Below are 15624 nucleotides of genomic sequence, written 5' to 3'. Positions count from 1 at the left end.
AGCAATAAATTAACTAACTTTTTAAAATTTTAAATTAATTCAAATATTGATGATTGGATAAAAAAAGATAACTGTTTAACAAAAAAAATTTAAAAAAATGTTTAACTTTAATTGAAACTTATGAATGAAGACTATATATCAACAGTTAGAATCAATCTTTTTTTTTATATTCTAAGCATGACACATGAGCTAAGCTGGTATTTATGATAAGAATTTTTGTGCCAGTTTTCAATCTTTACGAATATTAAAGAGCATAATTATCTAGTTGGACGGATTACTAATGCGAAGGTATTAATCAACAACTTGCGTTGGTCTAAATAAATTGAATGGTATTAGATTCCTTTCATCATCGCCATGGGGTGTTTGAACTTTGACGAAAAGAATAACTTTCAGGTCTATACAAAGAAAGAAAAAATCTTGTCAACATAATTTTATTCTAAAAAGTCAAATTAGAGCCTTTAAAATCTTATACAAAATGGCTGTATCACACTAGGTTTTGATTTTCAGTCAAATTGGTGGTCGCTATACATGGTTTGAGACTTTGAGTATTTTATTGCTTCTCAAAAATCCGATTGTACAAATCCAACCAACCTGAGCATTCCATTTGATGGAGCTAGCCAAACCGGATTTTAATTTTTCTTTGGGAAAATGATTCTAAAATTCACCTCCTCCAAAGGTATTTTTATTTTATTTTGTATAATCTTTTTCTTTTATAGATAAAGATAAAATGATATCTTAAGATCATTGAGAGGAGTTTTTGGCTAGTTGTGGAGGTAATATTTGAAATGCAAATCCAAAAAGAGAGAAAGAATATTAAAAATGTCTAAATTACATTTTAAAGTATTCTAATTTATAAATGAACTGCACCGACGGTATAAATATAAATAGATATTTTTCTTGTTTGTAAAACTAACCAAAATATGATTAAAAAAATCAATTATCTTATCATTTTGCCTATTTTGGTCGTCCGATCAGGTAAAAGATCTTTGTAATTCATCATTCATATTTTCAAATATTTAACATAGTTACAAGTAATATCACAATCTAAATTGGAATGCAGTTTTTTTTTTTCTTCACTTAATTGATGCTGGTCAGATTTTTAGTCCAAAAAGAAAATTCACGTGTCATGTTTCCATTCTTATATCCTACTAAGTCTTCAATCAAAAGTTCCAATATCGAATATTCCGAAAAAAAAAAAGGAAAAAGAAAAGAAAACCCTTTTTCTAGAAATAAACAATCTAATTGAAACACGATTCTAGATCTGATTCAGAGGAAAAATGCATATCATCAAATATTGGATTTTAAATTTGACACACAGACTTGTACGTAAAGATTTATCTAGAGAAACCGGTCAAATTAATTTATAACAGGAACAACCATTTCCATGGTCATAGCTCAGTAAAATTCAATCCTATTGGCACATAATTTTTAACACAACACTCGATCAAAATGCAAGTTTTGTAAAGCATGATTGAAATAGGAGACACATCAGCATCATAACACACGAATCAGCCCTAGTAAAGGCATTTCACAAGCATGATTTAGAGATGGCCTTGCAAATTGCCAATCACAAAATACCTAACTCAAATGTAATTCAGCATAATCATAGAAAGTTAAAAGAGAGTGCCAAAATGCCATTAATTAGGTATACTTTTCTGTCAACTGCAGACTGGTATTGGTAACTCATAAGAACAAAACCACCACACATGTGGAATAAGGATGAAAACTTTCAATTATTTTGAGGGCTGCAATCTACAGCTTTCCCTGTTTGTTTTTCAAATTATAAAAATTCATCTATTGGTTCCTAGTTATCAACAACTTCTACGAGAGTTGTCTCATAGTCGCTGGGAGCCTCGAATCCATGAAGATTCATCACAGTTGCAGCAACGTTGGCAAGCCCGCCAGTTGGAACATCATTTCGGAATCTTACACCAGGGGCCAATCCGGGACCACCAATAGCAATTGGCACCTAAACCAGCAAGGAAAAGTATGAGATTTGGAACCAAAATTAAGGTTGGTGTCTAATAATTACTATGCAAGTATATAAAGAAGAAATGCCTGCATCTTAATGTTTTATCTAAAGAACAAAACTTTTATAAATCCTTGTGTACTTTTAGTGTTATTCTCTAATCAGAATTGAAGTTTCATCTTGGTAAACATCGCAAATATTATGTGGATTACTGAAATAAAACTTCAATTTTAATTGAAAAACAACACCAAAAGTAGCTAAGGAACTGCATGTAAGTTTTGTCTTTATCTGAATTGATTGGATAAGGGCCATTTTGATTAGCCTTTGAAAATAGACACCAATTTATCCAAATTAAATTTATAATTGTATTTTTGGAGATCCCACTAGTCATCCATAACTCATTGAAATTTGACAGCAGAGAATATTGTAATTCATGTAAACTTCTAATCAATGACTGACATAATTTGCAAAACTTACAGGCTCAAGAGTATGGGAAGTAAGAATCTGAATTTTTCCATCCTTGCCTAGAAGTGGTTTTCCAGATTTATCCCTCTTGACCATATCCTCTGCATTCCCATGGTCAGCGGTGACAACATAAATTCCACCCACTTGCTCTATTGCATCAAGAATCATCTGCAATTACACATGTAAATATACATTAATCAATACAATGAGTAGCTATTTAGCCCTCATCTCTGTTGTTTGTTTCTTTATAGCAGTAATTGCTTAATTGGCAAGATACAACAAGATTAATGACCAGCCACCCAAAGAAATTTGGGGCATAAAGCTATTTGGTGAGTTAATCAAGTCCGCAGAAAAAGCTAAAAATAATTTGTATTTATAAAGTAAAATGAAAAAAGGACAAATAATTGCAAAAAGATTATGGAATTGCCATTGTCAATGCTTCCAACAAGGGAAAAAGAACTTGATCATTAACATCTAAGGGACAATTAGTGGTGAGAGTGAAGGAACAGGTGATATAAATTCCTTCAGTTGACCAGACAATAAGCCAAGAAAACAGAGTGAAGGAACTTGGATCCTCTAATTTTAGTTCTCAACATAACCTAGTTATTTTAAAAATTGATAGACACAACACTTCAGAGTCACATGACTTGATGTCTTAAGCTTAACTGTGCATACAAGTCAAACAAGATACACTCCTCTCTTTTCCCATATAAGATTAGCTTTCTCACCAAATCACTCTCTATATACACATAACACATGGAATGTTCTCAAGCTTAAACTGGTGCACTTGTTAATACTGATTAATCACCCGCATACTACTTTACTCTAGTTTTACTCGTGAAATAAAGAATTCCCAAAAATTTCAGCTAGAGCTTAAAAAGAATATAACAAACTTTATTTAAAGAAATGCTCCAACAAATTTGAAAATTAAGCTTCATACCTTCACAGCAGCATCAGCTGCCTTGCAAGCCACAACTGTTGCTTCAATGTCACCTGTATGCCCCACCATGTCACCATTTGGAAGGTTGACGCGTACCTATACAACAGACAAAATAAGAGAGTAAATAAAAGTTTAATTAGATCACGATTCCCAAAATCACGGTGAACCATTTAGTTACCTGATCAAATTTCCCGCTAAGAATAGCATCCCTAGCCTTTTCAGCAATCTGCAATGCTTTCATTAATGGTTGTTCATTGAATGTAATCCCAGAGTCACTGGGAATTTCCACATACTCCTCCAATTCTGAATTAAAATACCCAGAGCGGTTTCCATTCCAGAAGAATGTGACGTGACCAAATTTAACAGTCTCACTGTTGACAAAGAAATTCATACAAGTGACTATGATGGCCATCATTTAACAGATAAGTACTAGATAATGAAGAGTTCTTAAGGTAAACAAAATGTTGCAAAGGAAGTCTCAAAGGAGATATGAATTTAAACCTCTCATTTCTCCCCACACAAAGTTGTTATCTTATTAATTATTAACCCCAGTTTGAAATTCTCAAATGAGAAACATTTGTTCATCAGGTAGGGCCATCAATATAAACACAGTGGCTTCTCATGTATCACACAGTTCCCATCATTCACCAACAAAAACAGAATAAGCAGGTAGAAGTATTATGGTCTTCCATAAATTACAGTATAATAAAAATCCTACTAACGATTAAAATAGTGATAAAAGACAACTACCTGCAAGCAAAAGTCCGAATACCATTATACACTAAATATTCACCAGAAGTCCTGTCAATCTCTGGTGGAGAAACAAGGTAATGACTTGGAAGTTTCAATTCACCATCATATTCAAGCATTCCAGCATAGCGGATTTTTGGGAAACGAACTCTATCAAATTTGTCAAAATTTTCATATTCAAGAGCTTTAGCAATCATTGTCATACGATCAGCTCGGAAGTTGAATGTAACAACAGCATCCCCATCAACTATCGGACCAACAGGTTTCCCACTCTCGTCAACAATAACAAAAGGAGGCAGATACTGATCATTGGCCTTTGGTTCTGCCCTCAGCTTCTTGACAGCTTCAAGAGCATTTGTAAACTTATAAGGGGCTTCACCAAGAACTTGAGCATCCCACCCTCGTTTCACAACATTCCAGTCATTCTGTAGATTGTTTTGAAAACAGTGAATCTTAAATAGAAATATGCACTAAATAAAAACATTTCAAATTTTTAAAGCAATTTTTTTGCATTTCTTTGTCAAACTTCAGAGGTAATATAGCATTACAATAGATGCAAAGCTGCACAAAAATCAGTGACAGAGACTAGTTAAAAAGTTAAATGGTGTGGGTTAAGTACCAGCATAAGATGATAAAATATAAAGCTAAATTTGAAGTGAAACAATGGAATGTTCACAATCTATCTAATGAATTCTATAATTGACCATAACATTTTCAAATTTAGAGAGAAGCGAAATGCAGAACACAGCTCACATATGTAATCATGCATCATAAAGTAAACTACCATTAAATTTGTAAATATTATGATATAATAGCTGTTAACACACGCCTATCCCATCTTTTAATGAATTAAAATAGTCTTGTATACAAATAAACAGAGTGGCAAGAGAATTAATTAATTGTGAAAATATAAAACATTTTTTAACATTTGTTTTAAAGCAGGGAGGGGGAGGGGGGGGGGGTATTACAACTAAAATCCGTATGGGAGTGCAGTAATGAGCAGTAATGAAATATGTCCGTGTTATGTGAACTGAAGGTCATTTCCAGGTCACTATACCTCATAACGATCCATTGTGACATTCATACGACCTCCACCTGATGCTATCCTAGCATCAACACCTTTCTCACGCAAGTTTGCAAGATCATTTTCTAGGGTTTCCACAAACCCCACACTTGAACCATCCAAAACATCACGGCCATCTGTAAGAATATGGACACGGACTCTTTTAACACCTCGCTCGCTAACTCCTTTAAGCAACAACTGTACAAAAATACTTAGTTAGAAAGAATAAACTGTATACACAAGAAGGAAAAACAACTCCAACCCCAAATAATCACCTGCAACTGATCAAGTCTGGAGTGAACTCCACCATCACTCAGTAACCCAATGAGATGCAATGTGCCATTTTCAAAACTTTCCTTTATGTACTTGAAACCTTCTCCTTCAAAAATTTTTCCAGAGGCTAGAGCTAGGTCGACAAGCTTAGCACTAAAATGAACAAACACAAACCAAGATATCCCAATCATCACACATGCTAGAAATGATTTTAAAACAAGAAATGGAGACTATATAGCATAGCTAATAGGGAAGACCATAACTAAACATTTCAAGATGGTAAGCGTGCAATTATAAATCCCAATTCCACTGAAGTACATGATCACAATTCCTATTAACTGCTAGTGGCAGTAACCAAGTTCATAAAGAACAGTCCACAACCAATGCAGCCGGATCTGCCCGCAATATCCCTAAATCGACAGCCATGCGACCACAATTTAAAACCTTGGTAGTAACATAAGCATGGGGCCAAATAGATGAAAAAGAGAGGCTAGTTTTAGTTTACCCCTGAGCAAATATGCGACCAGCCCCAAGAGCATTGTGACCAACTTCACTATTACCCATGTCATCTTCTGTTGGAAGGCCTACAGCGGTACCATGAGCCCTAACCAATCTCCACCGTTCAGGGGCACCCTGTAAGACAATAAAAATCCTGATTAATTTCATCTAACCAGTCTACTTCGGTTCGGAGGCAACCCTGTTTGAAACACCGTCGGCTACTAAAAATGGACACCTCTTCCATATTCGAACCTTGGTTCGTCATGTTGTGAGGGACTAGCCGTTTTCCACAAGACCCAACCCCCGTTTGTAAAATAGCAATAGATCTTTGAAATCTGTAAATAAAAATTGGATCCAAAAAGTGCAAAAAAATGAACCTTTTTAAGAGAATCCATGCAGGGTGTTTCAGCCTTGTGGATGCAGTTGTACTCATTGGGTGTGGCCTCTCCCCAACCATCCAACACCACCACAGCCACAGTCTTACCCTTTGGAAGCTTTGGATGATCCGCCAATTTCCATGAGAAACCTGTGCTACCCATCTGCGCCTTTTTGTTTTTTTCCTATCAGATTCAGATTCAATGGTAAATCCAAATATACAACATCATCATTCAGATACACTAATAATAATAATCATTCATTACCCATCTGGGTTTTGTTTTTCTTTTTTATTCAAATTCAGATTCAATGACGAATCTAGATAGACATGCACTAACAATTATAATAACCGTTACATGTGATGTGATATGAGACATCTATGGACAGTTGGAACATACCTGCTTTCTTTCTTTCTGGGTGTCAGCCGCAACTACGAACTAACAACACAAATGTCACAGAGGTAACCTAACAAGACCAAACCTTGTGCCTGTGACTTGTGTGTGTTGTGTGGTTTGGTGTATATAAATACAATTTTATTGTACAACTGTTATAGTATAGTCTAGTAGCGTCGCTATTTTATTTCTTCTTCTTTTTTTTTTCTATTTACTTATTGGAGAAAAAGTTGGGCACGTGAATCCTGAGAGAAGATTACGAGTAGCCATGAATAGAAGAGAAAGAAAAATGAAATTTAATTTAAATATATTAATGTAAATAAATTTATATATTACTTTTCAATCACAGATTATCATAAAGTAGTAAAATTGTTGATTAAAATAATTAATTTAAAATTATATTTAGAATAATAATTAAAAATGGTTATATTAATAATATATATACATAAATAAACCTAAAATTATATAGAAATATTTATGAATAAAATATGTTATGCAACTTTAATAAGATCACTAAATCAAAATTTTAAAAAATTAGCCGTTGAAGTTAAAATATTTAAAATTGAATTTAAAATTTCATGTAACCTAACATTTCAATTTTCACATCTTAGTTTCAAATAATTATCACATCTTAAAATATCACAATCATTATATCATTATTCTTTAAGAGTGTAATTAATTTATTATTATCATTATATCAATTACCACAATAATTATCATTATTACAATCCTTGTCAACGATAAACGATAATATTAACAATAATGATAATTATGATGATAATGATGCAATAGTCATGATAAACATAATAATTGGTATAATCTTAAAAAAAATGATATAATAATTAAAATATTTTGAAATATAGTATTAAAAATCATTTAGATATTATTTTTGCTTCCTAAATATTTTAGAGATCATATCATATTTGATCATCACAAAAAAATTTAGTTCAATTTTTTAACTATTCTAATATTAATCCTAAAAAAATATTTTAATATTAGTGATTTATTATTTTTAATGTTGATATCATATCATAGTTACTATTTTTTTAAGTTTACTATTTTTAATCTTGAATTAGAGTTAACTAACTTTCAAATTTTACTTTAGAATAAGAAAATTGACTGATTGTCTACATTTTATCGAGAGATATATAACAATTTAGTAAAATGTCTTAATGTTCCGAAAACAGTTTAATTTTTTTTGAGGAATAATATAATTGTTTTATTTTCTTTAAGTTTAGTTTTAAAGAGAAAAGAGGTTATGCATTTGCAAAGTATAAAAAATTATGCAATCATCATTTAATCATAATTTGTTATAATAAGTTTGTTCATTTTTAAAATGATTATCTTAAAATAATTTAAATGATAATTTGTGATTGGATGACGATATAAATATATAGACATTAAATTTAGATTTAAATTATTTTTATATATAAATCTATAAATTGATTTAAATTAATTATATTTATGTATTTAAACAAGTTTAAATCTTTTTTAATCTGTATTATTTCTATTTTAATTGAGTTTAAAAATATTTATACTATAACAGACCGAATATTCGTTAATATGTTTGGTATATTCGTCATATATATATATAGGCTGAAGCATGAAAGCATGGGAGGTATTTTCTATAGCAGACTAGCGTGCTCTACTACTATGCTGGCGTGGGCAGCAGGCAAACAGCATCATTCTCCATGCCTCTTTTCTTTTTCCAAAGGAAAATGTTTTTTTTTTCCTTCTAGAACCAGGTGTTCCCTTGAACTTTAGAAAAATATTTGTGAGATGAGAATATAAAAATATAAATAATAAATAAAATAGAAAACTCATTGTATAAAGTAATAATTATTTAATATATAAATAATGAGATTGTTTTCAAAAAAATTGCCAAAAAGTATCATGTCGATTTTTTTTCTAGCATGACATTGGTACAATATAGTCTATGCAGAAATCTTTGTTGATAATCATAGTTACACATATGGTGATATTGTGATATACATGCACCATATGAATTTGGGATAAATAAGGTGTTAATTTTTTTTGCATGTTAATAATCAATTTGGTTCTGAAAAGAATAAATTAGACTGTAACTTAGAAATAAAGAAAGCAAAACCAGGGAGGAATTTACGGTTGCAACGAAAAGAGAGCGGAGAAAGTCTCTTTTGCGAAGAAAAGGAAAGAAAATTGAAGTTTCCACCGTTCTGTATTGTTAATGAGAGTAAAAATGAACAATAATTGTGATACAACAAAGGTGGAGTCCACACAAAAACTTTCTTCACAAAAGTGGTACAACAAACTCATGAAGCTTGTGTGCACTGAGCCAAAGAGTAAGAGGGTGTCTGAGATTCAGATATCCGAAATTGCTGCTTCATGTGCAGTTTGATTTATAGTGTTGTACAACAAACTCATGAAGCTTTCTTGCAATTGCTTTCCTCGTTTGAAGAAGCTTACAAGGACACAAATTAAGGAAGATGAGCTTCAAGGAATTATTTGAAGGCATATTATAGGGGTATCGTTGAAACTTTCACTTTCTAAAATTCTTTGCCATCACTTCAGTATCGTATTTGATTATGCTACGTGTGGAAGTAGTCTCAAGGAAATTAAAGTTAATTAGAAAATGTCAAAACAAGTGGCTGTGGTTTGCTGCAATTTCAATGTTAACATTATTTATTTACAGTTGTAAAGCGAACCGCGAAACCCTCGACATTACAAGATAATTGCGGTTACAGACCGTAAAACCTTTTAATAAAACCTTGCCGAAACATCTGCTCAAAAGAAAACTAATTAATTACAAAGAGAGATTCTTTTTTCTGGTTCAAAATATTTTATTAGGATGAAAATGATAATGATGGCACATTTTGATCTAGAGTCACGTACACCAAAGATGTAAAGAAAGTATTTCTAAATCAAGTGAGCTATCTACACCAATTGTTATAAATTAATACCTTAGTATATCGAATTTAATTCGACTCTTATGAATAAAAACAAATATATATAGACCATTGATAAAATGGTTGATATGATCGATACAATTAGAAAACTTTGTATCATGTGACTCAAAATTTATGTATAATATGAAAATTAAATAAATTCATCTATGGTACCTTATATTATTAAACAAGTTTTCTGTTAATACTATTACAAGTTGCATTGAGTTATTATCTCCTATGATTTTGATACTAATGTGTGGTTGATGATTGTGTACATCACAAACTTAAAGGGGTAAATTAATATCTTGGAATTATATGTTAAGATATTTGTCTAGTTAGCTGCAATATAATATAAGTTTATTGCACGAAATCAATAATTTTTTTCGTGAAGAATTTTCAGATGAATTATCTTTGGGAACTCACCCGCTTCTGTATTGAGCATTCAGATGATACAAATGTAAGCATATATTCATCATGAAAGATTCTAAACCCAAGAGATATACCCATTGCTTATTATAGGAGACGAAAGCTGTTCAAAATGTATAGGTATTTTTATTCATACTATATATTTTATTTAAAATAGAACATCTTAGCATATTTCTCTACACATATATGATTCACTAACTGTATATGTGTTGATGGTCTAATATTAAGATTAAATAAACTGTAATATCATATTAAAAATGAATTAGACTTTACTCACTTTCTAAATTTAGTTTAAAAGAAGATTGTCTAAATTTTATAAAGAAATATTCTGAGCATATTCTTAGGCGATGTAAAATGTCTTAATATAATGCTCCGAAAACAGTTTAATTTATTTTTAAAGAATAATGAATTATTTTACTTTCTTTAATTTAGTTTTAAATTTATTTTTTATATATAAATCTATAAATTACTTTAAATTAATTATATATGTATTTCATATGTTTAAATATTTTGTTAAATATATTTTTATATTTTATGTGATTTTAAAAATATTTATACTACAACATATCGAATATTCGTTAATATGGTTAATTATATTCGTCATAAGCGGAACTATTGAAGCATGCATGAAAATAGCTTGGGACAATATTCCTTAAATTTTTTTAGAATTTGAGTTTAAGTGATCTTTGAACAAAAGTTCGATTGTTCTTAATCTCTAGTCTTAAACTAGCTTTGAACAAAAATAAAATAAAAATTGAGTTAACTATGGAACCTACTCGATCTTTGTCTCAAGGCGATAATATGAATTTGGCTTTATGTTCTGTTGTAAATTTTAGACACAATATCTACGGCTTATTTATTGGCCTGCGTTTTGTAATCACAATTTTGAAAGCTAAGTCTTGCCCCTGCTCTTATCAGGGGTACTGGCTTGGTTTTCGAATTCTGCAGGTGGTATACCTTATACCTCACTGTACATCAATAATATCCTTTTTTGGCTGATTAAAAAAAAAATCTGTAAACATCTGATTTCTCCGAAAATTATCCAAACATAGCATACTTTGGAGACATATAGCCACTGCAGAATTATGGGAAAATGACAATTAAGCTTTAAAATATCATGCAAAGGATGAGAAATGTAGGAACAGGAATATATTTAAAACTTGCTATGTTCCAATAATTTTGTTTGTACTTCCTTCATGTTGATCAATTTCAATTATTCTAGTTAGACCAAAATCTAAAATTTTTAGATTCATATTTTCATCTAATAGTATATTATTAGGTGTATAACTTTAGGACTAACTCAAAACATTTTCTAGGTTGGTATTTACAAGAAATATTCATTGTGAGAAAATTAAGTGAGACATGTTTTGTAATCAATCACTTAAATTTGTTTATATGTAATTAATACATTAAATGTCATAAATACATAGTCTATGAATATTAAAGTAAAAATAAATAAAAATAAAGAGAGATCAAACGCATCAAACCAAATAAGAAATAGTCCGAATTCCTATTTGGCATATAAATAAGTATTTTTTTCTTGTTCGTCCAGATAAAATCATATACTATAAATATCATTAGATTTCTATGTCGAAGCTCGCCTGTTAGCAGAACATCATCATCTTTTAACTCCTCTACACCTTGCTTGGAATTTCTTGAGAGCCTCTTTACAGCTATAGGTCTCCCATCAATAAGAATATCCTAAAAAAATAGCTAGTTATTCATGTTAAAAATAGAAACATACAAAGCGGAGAATACAGGTAGGATACAAAACTCGTCCACCTAAGCTTCCCAAACTGGACCATGGAATTGTAATCACATCATTTAGGCACCCAATGCAAGTATTGGTTGATAGATCCGTGTGCATTGAGCAAGAATATACAGTGTTTGGTTATCATTCTACTGATAGGGGATGTTATCATTCAACCAACAAGCATCTTACTATATCCAGCTTTACCCTGCATATAAAAAAATATTGTTAATTTTACAAGTATTCATATAAATTTATTGTTTATTTACATTATAATTTTAATATTAATATAATTTTTTTTATTAATTATGAAATATTAACATATAATAAATCATATCGCTATAAAATATCACGCTATTAATGTATTGATAAAATTTAAGATGAATTAATTGGCAGTGTTATTATCTAAAAAAATATGAATCTATACAATAAAAAAAAAAATATTCAACGAATTAATTGGAACAAGGAGTCCCAAATCCATACATTATGATAAATAGTCCATGAGATTAAAATGTGCCTTGTCATGTATGTGATCTCATATCTAAACTCTAATTTTGTCATCTTAAGTACTCCATGCATGTCCAAACTTCCAATCATCCCTAGTAGTACCATTAGTCATCTCAGCACCTCATGTTCAGAAGATAGATCATGCTGATTAGTTTAAGATCACTGGTCAATTAGCAAATACCATTGTGAACATATCATATTTCTATTTTAAAAAAAAAACTGTATACATATTTTCATCGATATATAGAACGAAAGCAAGTATATAACGTGTAAAAAGAGATTATCCCAAAAAAGAATTAAATTGCATACCAAACAAAGACGATAATATTCATTAAAGGATTCTATTATTTATATCACCCAAAAAGACATATGACCACCGAATACTTAAAATATAATTTATGGGAATGAAAAAACGCCACAGATTATTTAAAAAAAAAACACAAAAATGTAATTTGTAACCGTTTTTAACCACGAAATGTTAAAGAAAAAAATAATACAAGAATTAGTACCCACTGTCTCAACCAAACAGCCACCACCTCCAAACCCCAAATCTGAAGAACAATTAAAACTATAATCGTTTAAATTATGAGCTTTGAGCAATCAACCTAACTATTAGAAGTATAAAGAATTGAAAACGAAACAAAAAGCTACTAGGAGAAATGCCTTGACAACTTACAAGATCCAATAGAAAATTGAAGCAAAAGTAAATAAGAACAAAGAAACAAAAAAAAAAAAAGGAAAACATGCAATTGAAATCTCCTTTATTATGTGGAAAATAGAAAGGATGCTTACTAAAGAATGGAAGTTGTAAACCTCTTTGGCTTTGTTTTCGATGATATTGACCACGAACTCGAACTCTCCCCACCATCGTTTTCCATGGTTGCCCTAGTTTCAATTTTCATAACATTTTGATTTCCACACCAGAATTACCTATTTTTTGGAGTGAATGGCTACAAGGAGGAGGGAGGCCATGGAGATGAAGGCATGGTTTGGTGAGGGAGAGAAGGAAGAGAGGCCATGGTCATGGAGATTGAGTGGTTGGGATCGCCGGATCCAACAAAGAAAGAGAATTAAAAAGAAAAAAGTAGATTTGAATTTCATCATACATATGTGTAATTTTTACTGGACAAACATTATACATGTAAGTTTGGATACATTATACATGTAAGTTTGGATTTATGGATCTTATTTGTGAGTAAAATAAAGTAACACAATATAATTTTATAAGAATAAAAAGTAGACAAATTTTATTTTCAAAAACTAAAAACAAATTTTAAATATTTTATGGGTATGAAAAATATATATTTTAGCAAATATATATTACTATATATAATAATTTAATTCACCAAATCTCCCTTCTATATCAAAATACATAATCTGACACCAGCAAAATTATACCACTTAAAATTTTAATTAATGGGTTTAAAAATTAAATAGTTCCAATTCATAAATACAAGGAAACAGGGCATTTTGAAATTAAACAGGGCCCTCAGAAACAAATAGTTTGAAGTTAAATACACAAGAAACTTATTGGCATGAGTCTTTCGTTCTAAGCCATCTCTTTCCAAGTGTCCCCTGCCTCATCTTTGGTACAAAACAACCGAACTGTGACTATGACTCTTGCATTGATTGAGTAACCAAAAAGTTAAACAACAAATGTATATATCTGATATGAAAATTCTTACAAATAAAAACGGGAACACAAAAGTTCTCCCACAAAACTGAGTAAGGCATAAAGATTAAAAAAAAAAAATCACTTATGTACAGTAATTATATATGAAACGAAATAAATAAATAAACATAAAAACCTAACAAAATTAACACCGATAGAAAAAGGAAAATAGCACACCTTCGATTCGATGAGAAGCTGAAACTTCAGAAGCAGGAAGTTATTCAACCTCGATCACCATAGAAGAATCTATCTCCAAGCCTTAACTAACCCTAAGGCACAAAAATAATCACAAAGCTAATAACAAAACCGTAAAATCCATCACCAAAACCAAACTCAACCAAGGCACAAACCCAAAACATTCAGAATTAGATAAATAAATTCAATTCGTCAAATATAAACACTTAAAAAACTCAAAAAATTGTGAAAAATCGAAATCGTAAAGGAAAAGCTAAAAGAGTCATGAAACTAAAGCATGAACGATTGCGAATGAAAAAGGAAATGGAGTAAAATCTGAAACGCGGAGAGAAACAAAGGCACACACGATGTAGAGAGAGAAAGAGGAGAGAGCCTTTAAGAGCGAGAAGCATAACCACAGTCTCTCTTTCTTTGCTTTGTTTCGTGTCCACAAATGCAGGGGCGCTTGAGTTTTATACGACTTTAGAGCAAAAAGATAAGAGACGTAAGAAGGAGTTGTTTGATAGGGAAGCAAAAGGAAAAAGCTGGTGTCTCCAGAAAAGAAGAAGAGAGGAAGGTAATTGTATTTTTCATTGATCTTATTGTTATTACATAGCCTTATTTATACTAAATTCTCAATAACAGAATTTGTCTTGCCAGAGAATATTGGAATATCAGAAATTGTCTCGTTTCTGCAACTTGCCCTTTTGCTGCACTATCAATGTTACTTTGGAGTAGAAAGCGAAGGAGAACAAGCAGAGAGGGCGTAAACATTTCAGAACTCAGGGACGAAGACAATCAAATAAAAATCACTGAAGAATAAAATTAAAAAATATTACATAAATGTGAGCAGAAATTGCAGCGGATTTTCCTGCCATTTATTAAAATAATATTATTTATTTTCCTGCGAATTTAAATTTGCAAGAAAATTCGCAGCAAACATTTTTTTTTTTTGGGATTTTTCCTACCAAGTTTATTCCGGAAAAAAATCATATAATAAATTATATTGGGAACAAATTTGCAGGAACTTCATGCGGAAAAAAAATGCAGGAAAATCCTCAAAAAAATCACATATTTCTAGTGGTATACTACATAGGACTAAATAAATATTCAATTTTTATTTATTCCGATATGATATAAGTTAATAAATATAAAAAATATTAAGTTAGCATGCAAATCTAGGAATAATTGTTATAAGAAATATCTCAATTTGACATAAATCAGTATTACTTATACTCAAACAATGTTAACTTAGGAATAACTAATATAAGAAATATCTCAACTTCATGACTTAATCCAGCATCTATCCAAATAATACTTACAAGGACAATTGTTAGGAAAACGTCTGGGCTACGGTTGGTCCATTACAAAAGTAGGCCCAAAAAACACCACCACAAAGGAAATAACTATAAGACGAGGCCTAAAAGGTTGGATTTAGCATAGAAG

The 15624-nt window shown here is 30.8% G+C and overlaps 1 protein-coding gene and 1 long non-coding RNA gene across 3 annotated transcripts; both read right to left on the bottom strand.

Moving 5' to 3' along the window:
* Positions 1–1579: 1579 nt before the first annotated feature.
* Positions 1580–6879, bottom strand: LOC114425287 (2,3-bisphosphoglycerate-independent phosphoglycerate mutase). The gene is made up of 10 exons (XM_028392155.1): positions 6732–6879; positions 6336–6518; positions 5966–6093; positions 5463–5613; positions 5182–5385; positions 4125–4549; positions 3553–3745; positions 3375–3470; positions 2447–2602; positions 1580–1969 (listed from the first exon to the last, which is right to left on the bottom strand). Exons 2-10 carry the CDS (start codon positions 6495–6497, stop codon positions 1805–1807), a joined length of 1680 nt encoding a protein of 559 aa, XP_028247956.1. The 5' UTR covers positions 6498–6518; positions 6732–6879; the 3' UTR covers positions 1580–1804.
* Positions 6880–11440: 4561 nt separating this feature from the next.
* LOC114367295 lies at positions 11441–14946 on the bottom strand. 2 transcript variants are annotated; one of them, XR_003657158.1, is made up of 3 exons: positions 13125–14946; positions 12309–12452; positions 11441–12033 (listed from the first exon to the last, which is right to left on the bottom strand). It is a non-coding gene; the product is annotated as an uncharacterized LOC114367295 (long non-coding RNA). The 2 variants fall into 2 exon arrangements; XR_003657157.1 differs by lacking the exon at positions 12309–12452 and having other exon boundaries at positions 13125–14940.
* Positions 14947–15624: the final 678 nt, after the last annotated feature.

The sequence above is a fragment of the Glycine soja genome, chromosome 9 (assembly GCF_004193775.1).
Source record: "Glycine soja cultivar W05 chromosome 9, ASM419377v2, whole genome shotgun sequence".
NCBI classification, from domain to species: domain Eukaryota; kingdom Viridiplantae; phylum Streptophyta; class Magnoliopsida; order Fabales; family Fabaceae; genus Glycine; species Glycine soja.
The sequence above is the reverse complement of the archived record's forward strand: the minus strand, read 5'-3'. Positions and strand labels throughout refer to the sequence as shown.

What these genes read in the sequence shown, in the direction of transcription:
- LOC114425287 (XM_028392155.1), bottom strand. Translation starts at nt 6,497, where the DNA reads ATGGGTAGCACAGGTTTCTCATGGAAATTGGCGGATCATCCAAAGCTT. An exon ending in TTAGCGGGAAATTTGATCAG is followed by an intron (nt 3,471 to 3,552) that starts GTAACTAAATGG and finishes TCTGTTGTATAG; the next exon opens with GTACGCGTCAACCTTCCAAA. An exon ending in CTTCCCATACTCTTGAGCCT is followed by an intron (nt 1,970 to 2,446) that starts GTAAGTTTTGCA and finishes TTGCTGGTTTAG; the next exon opens with GTGCCAATTGCTATTGGTGG.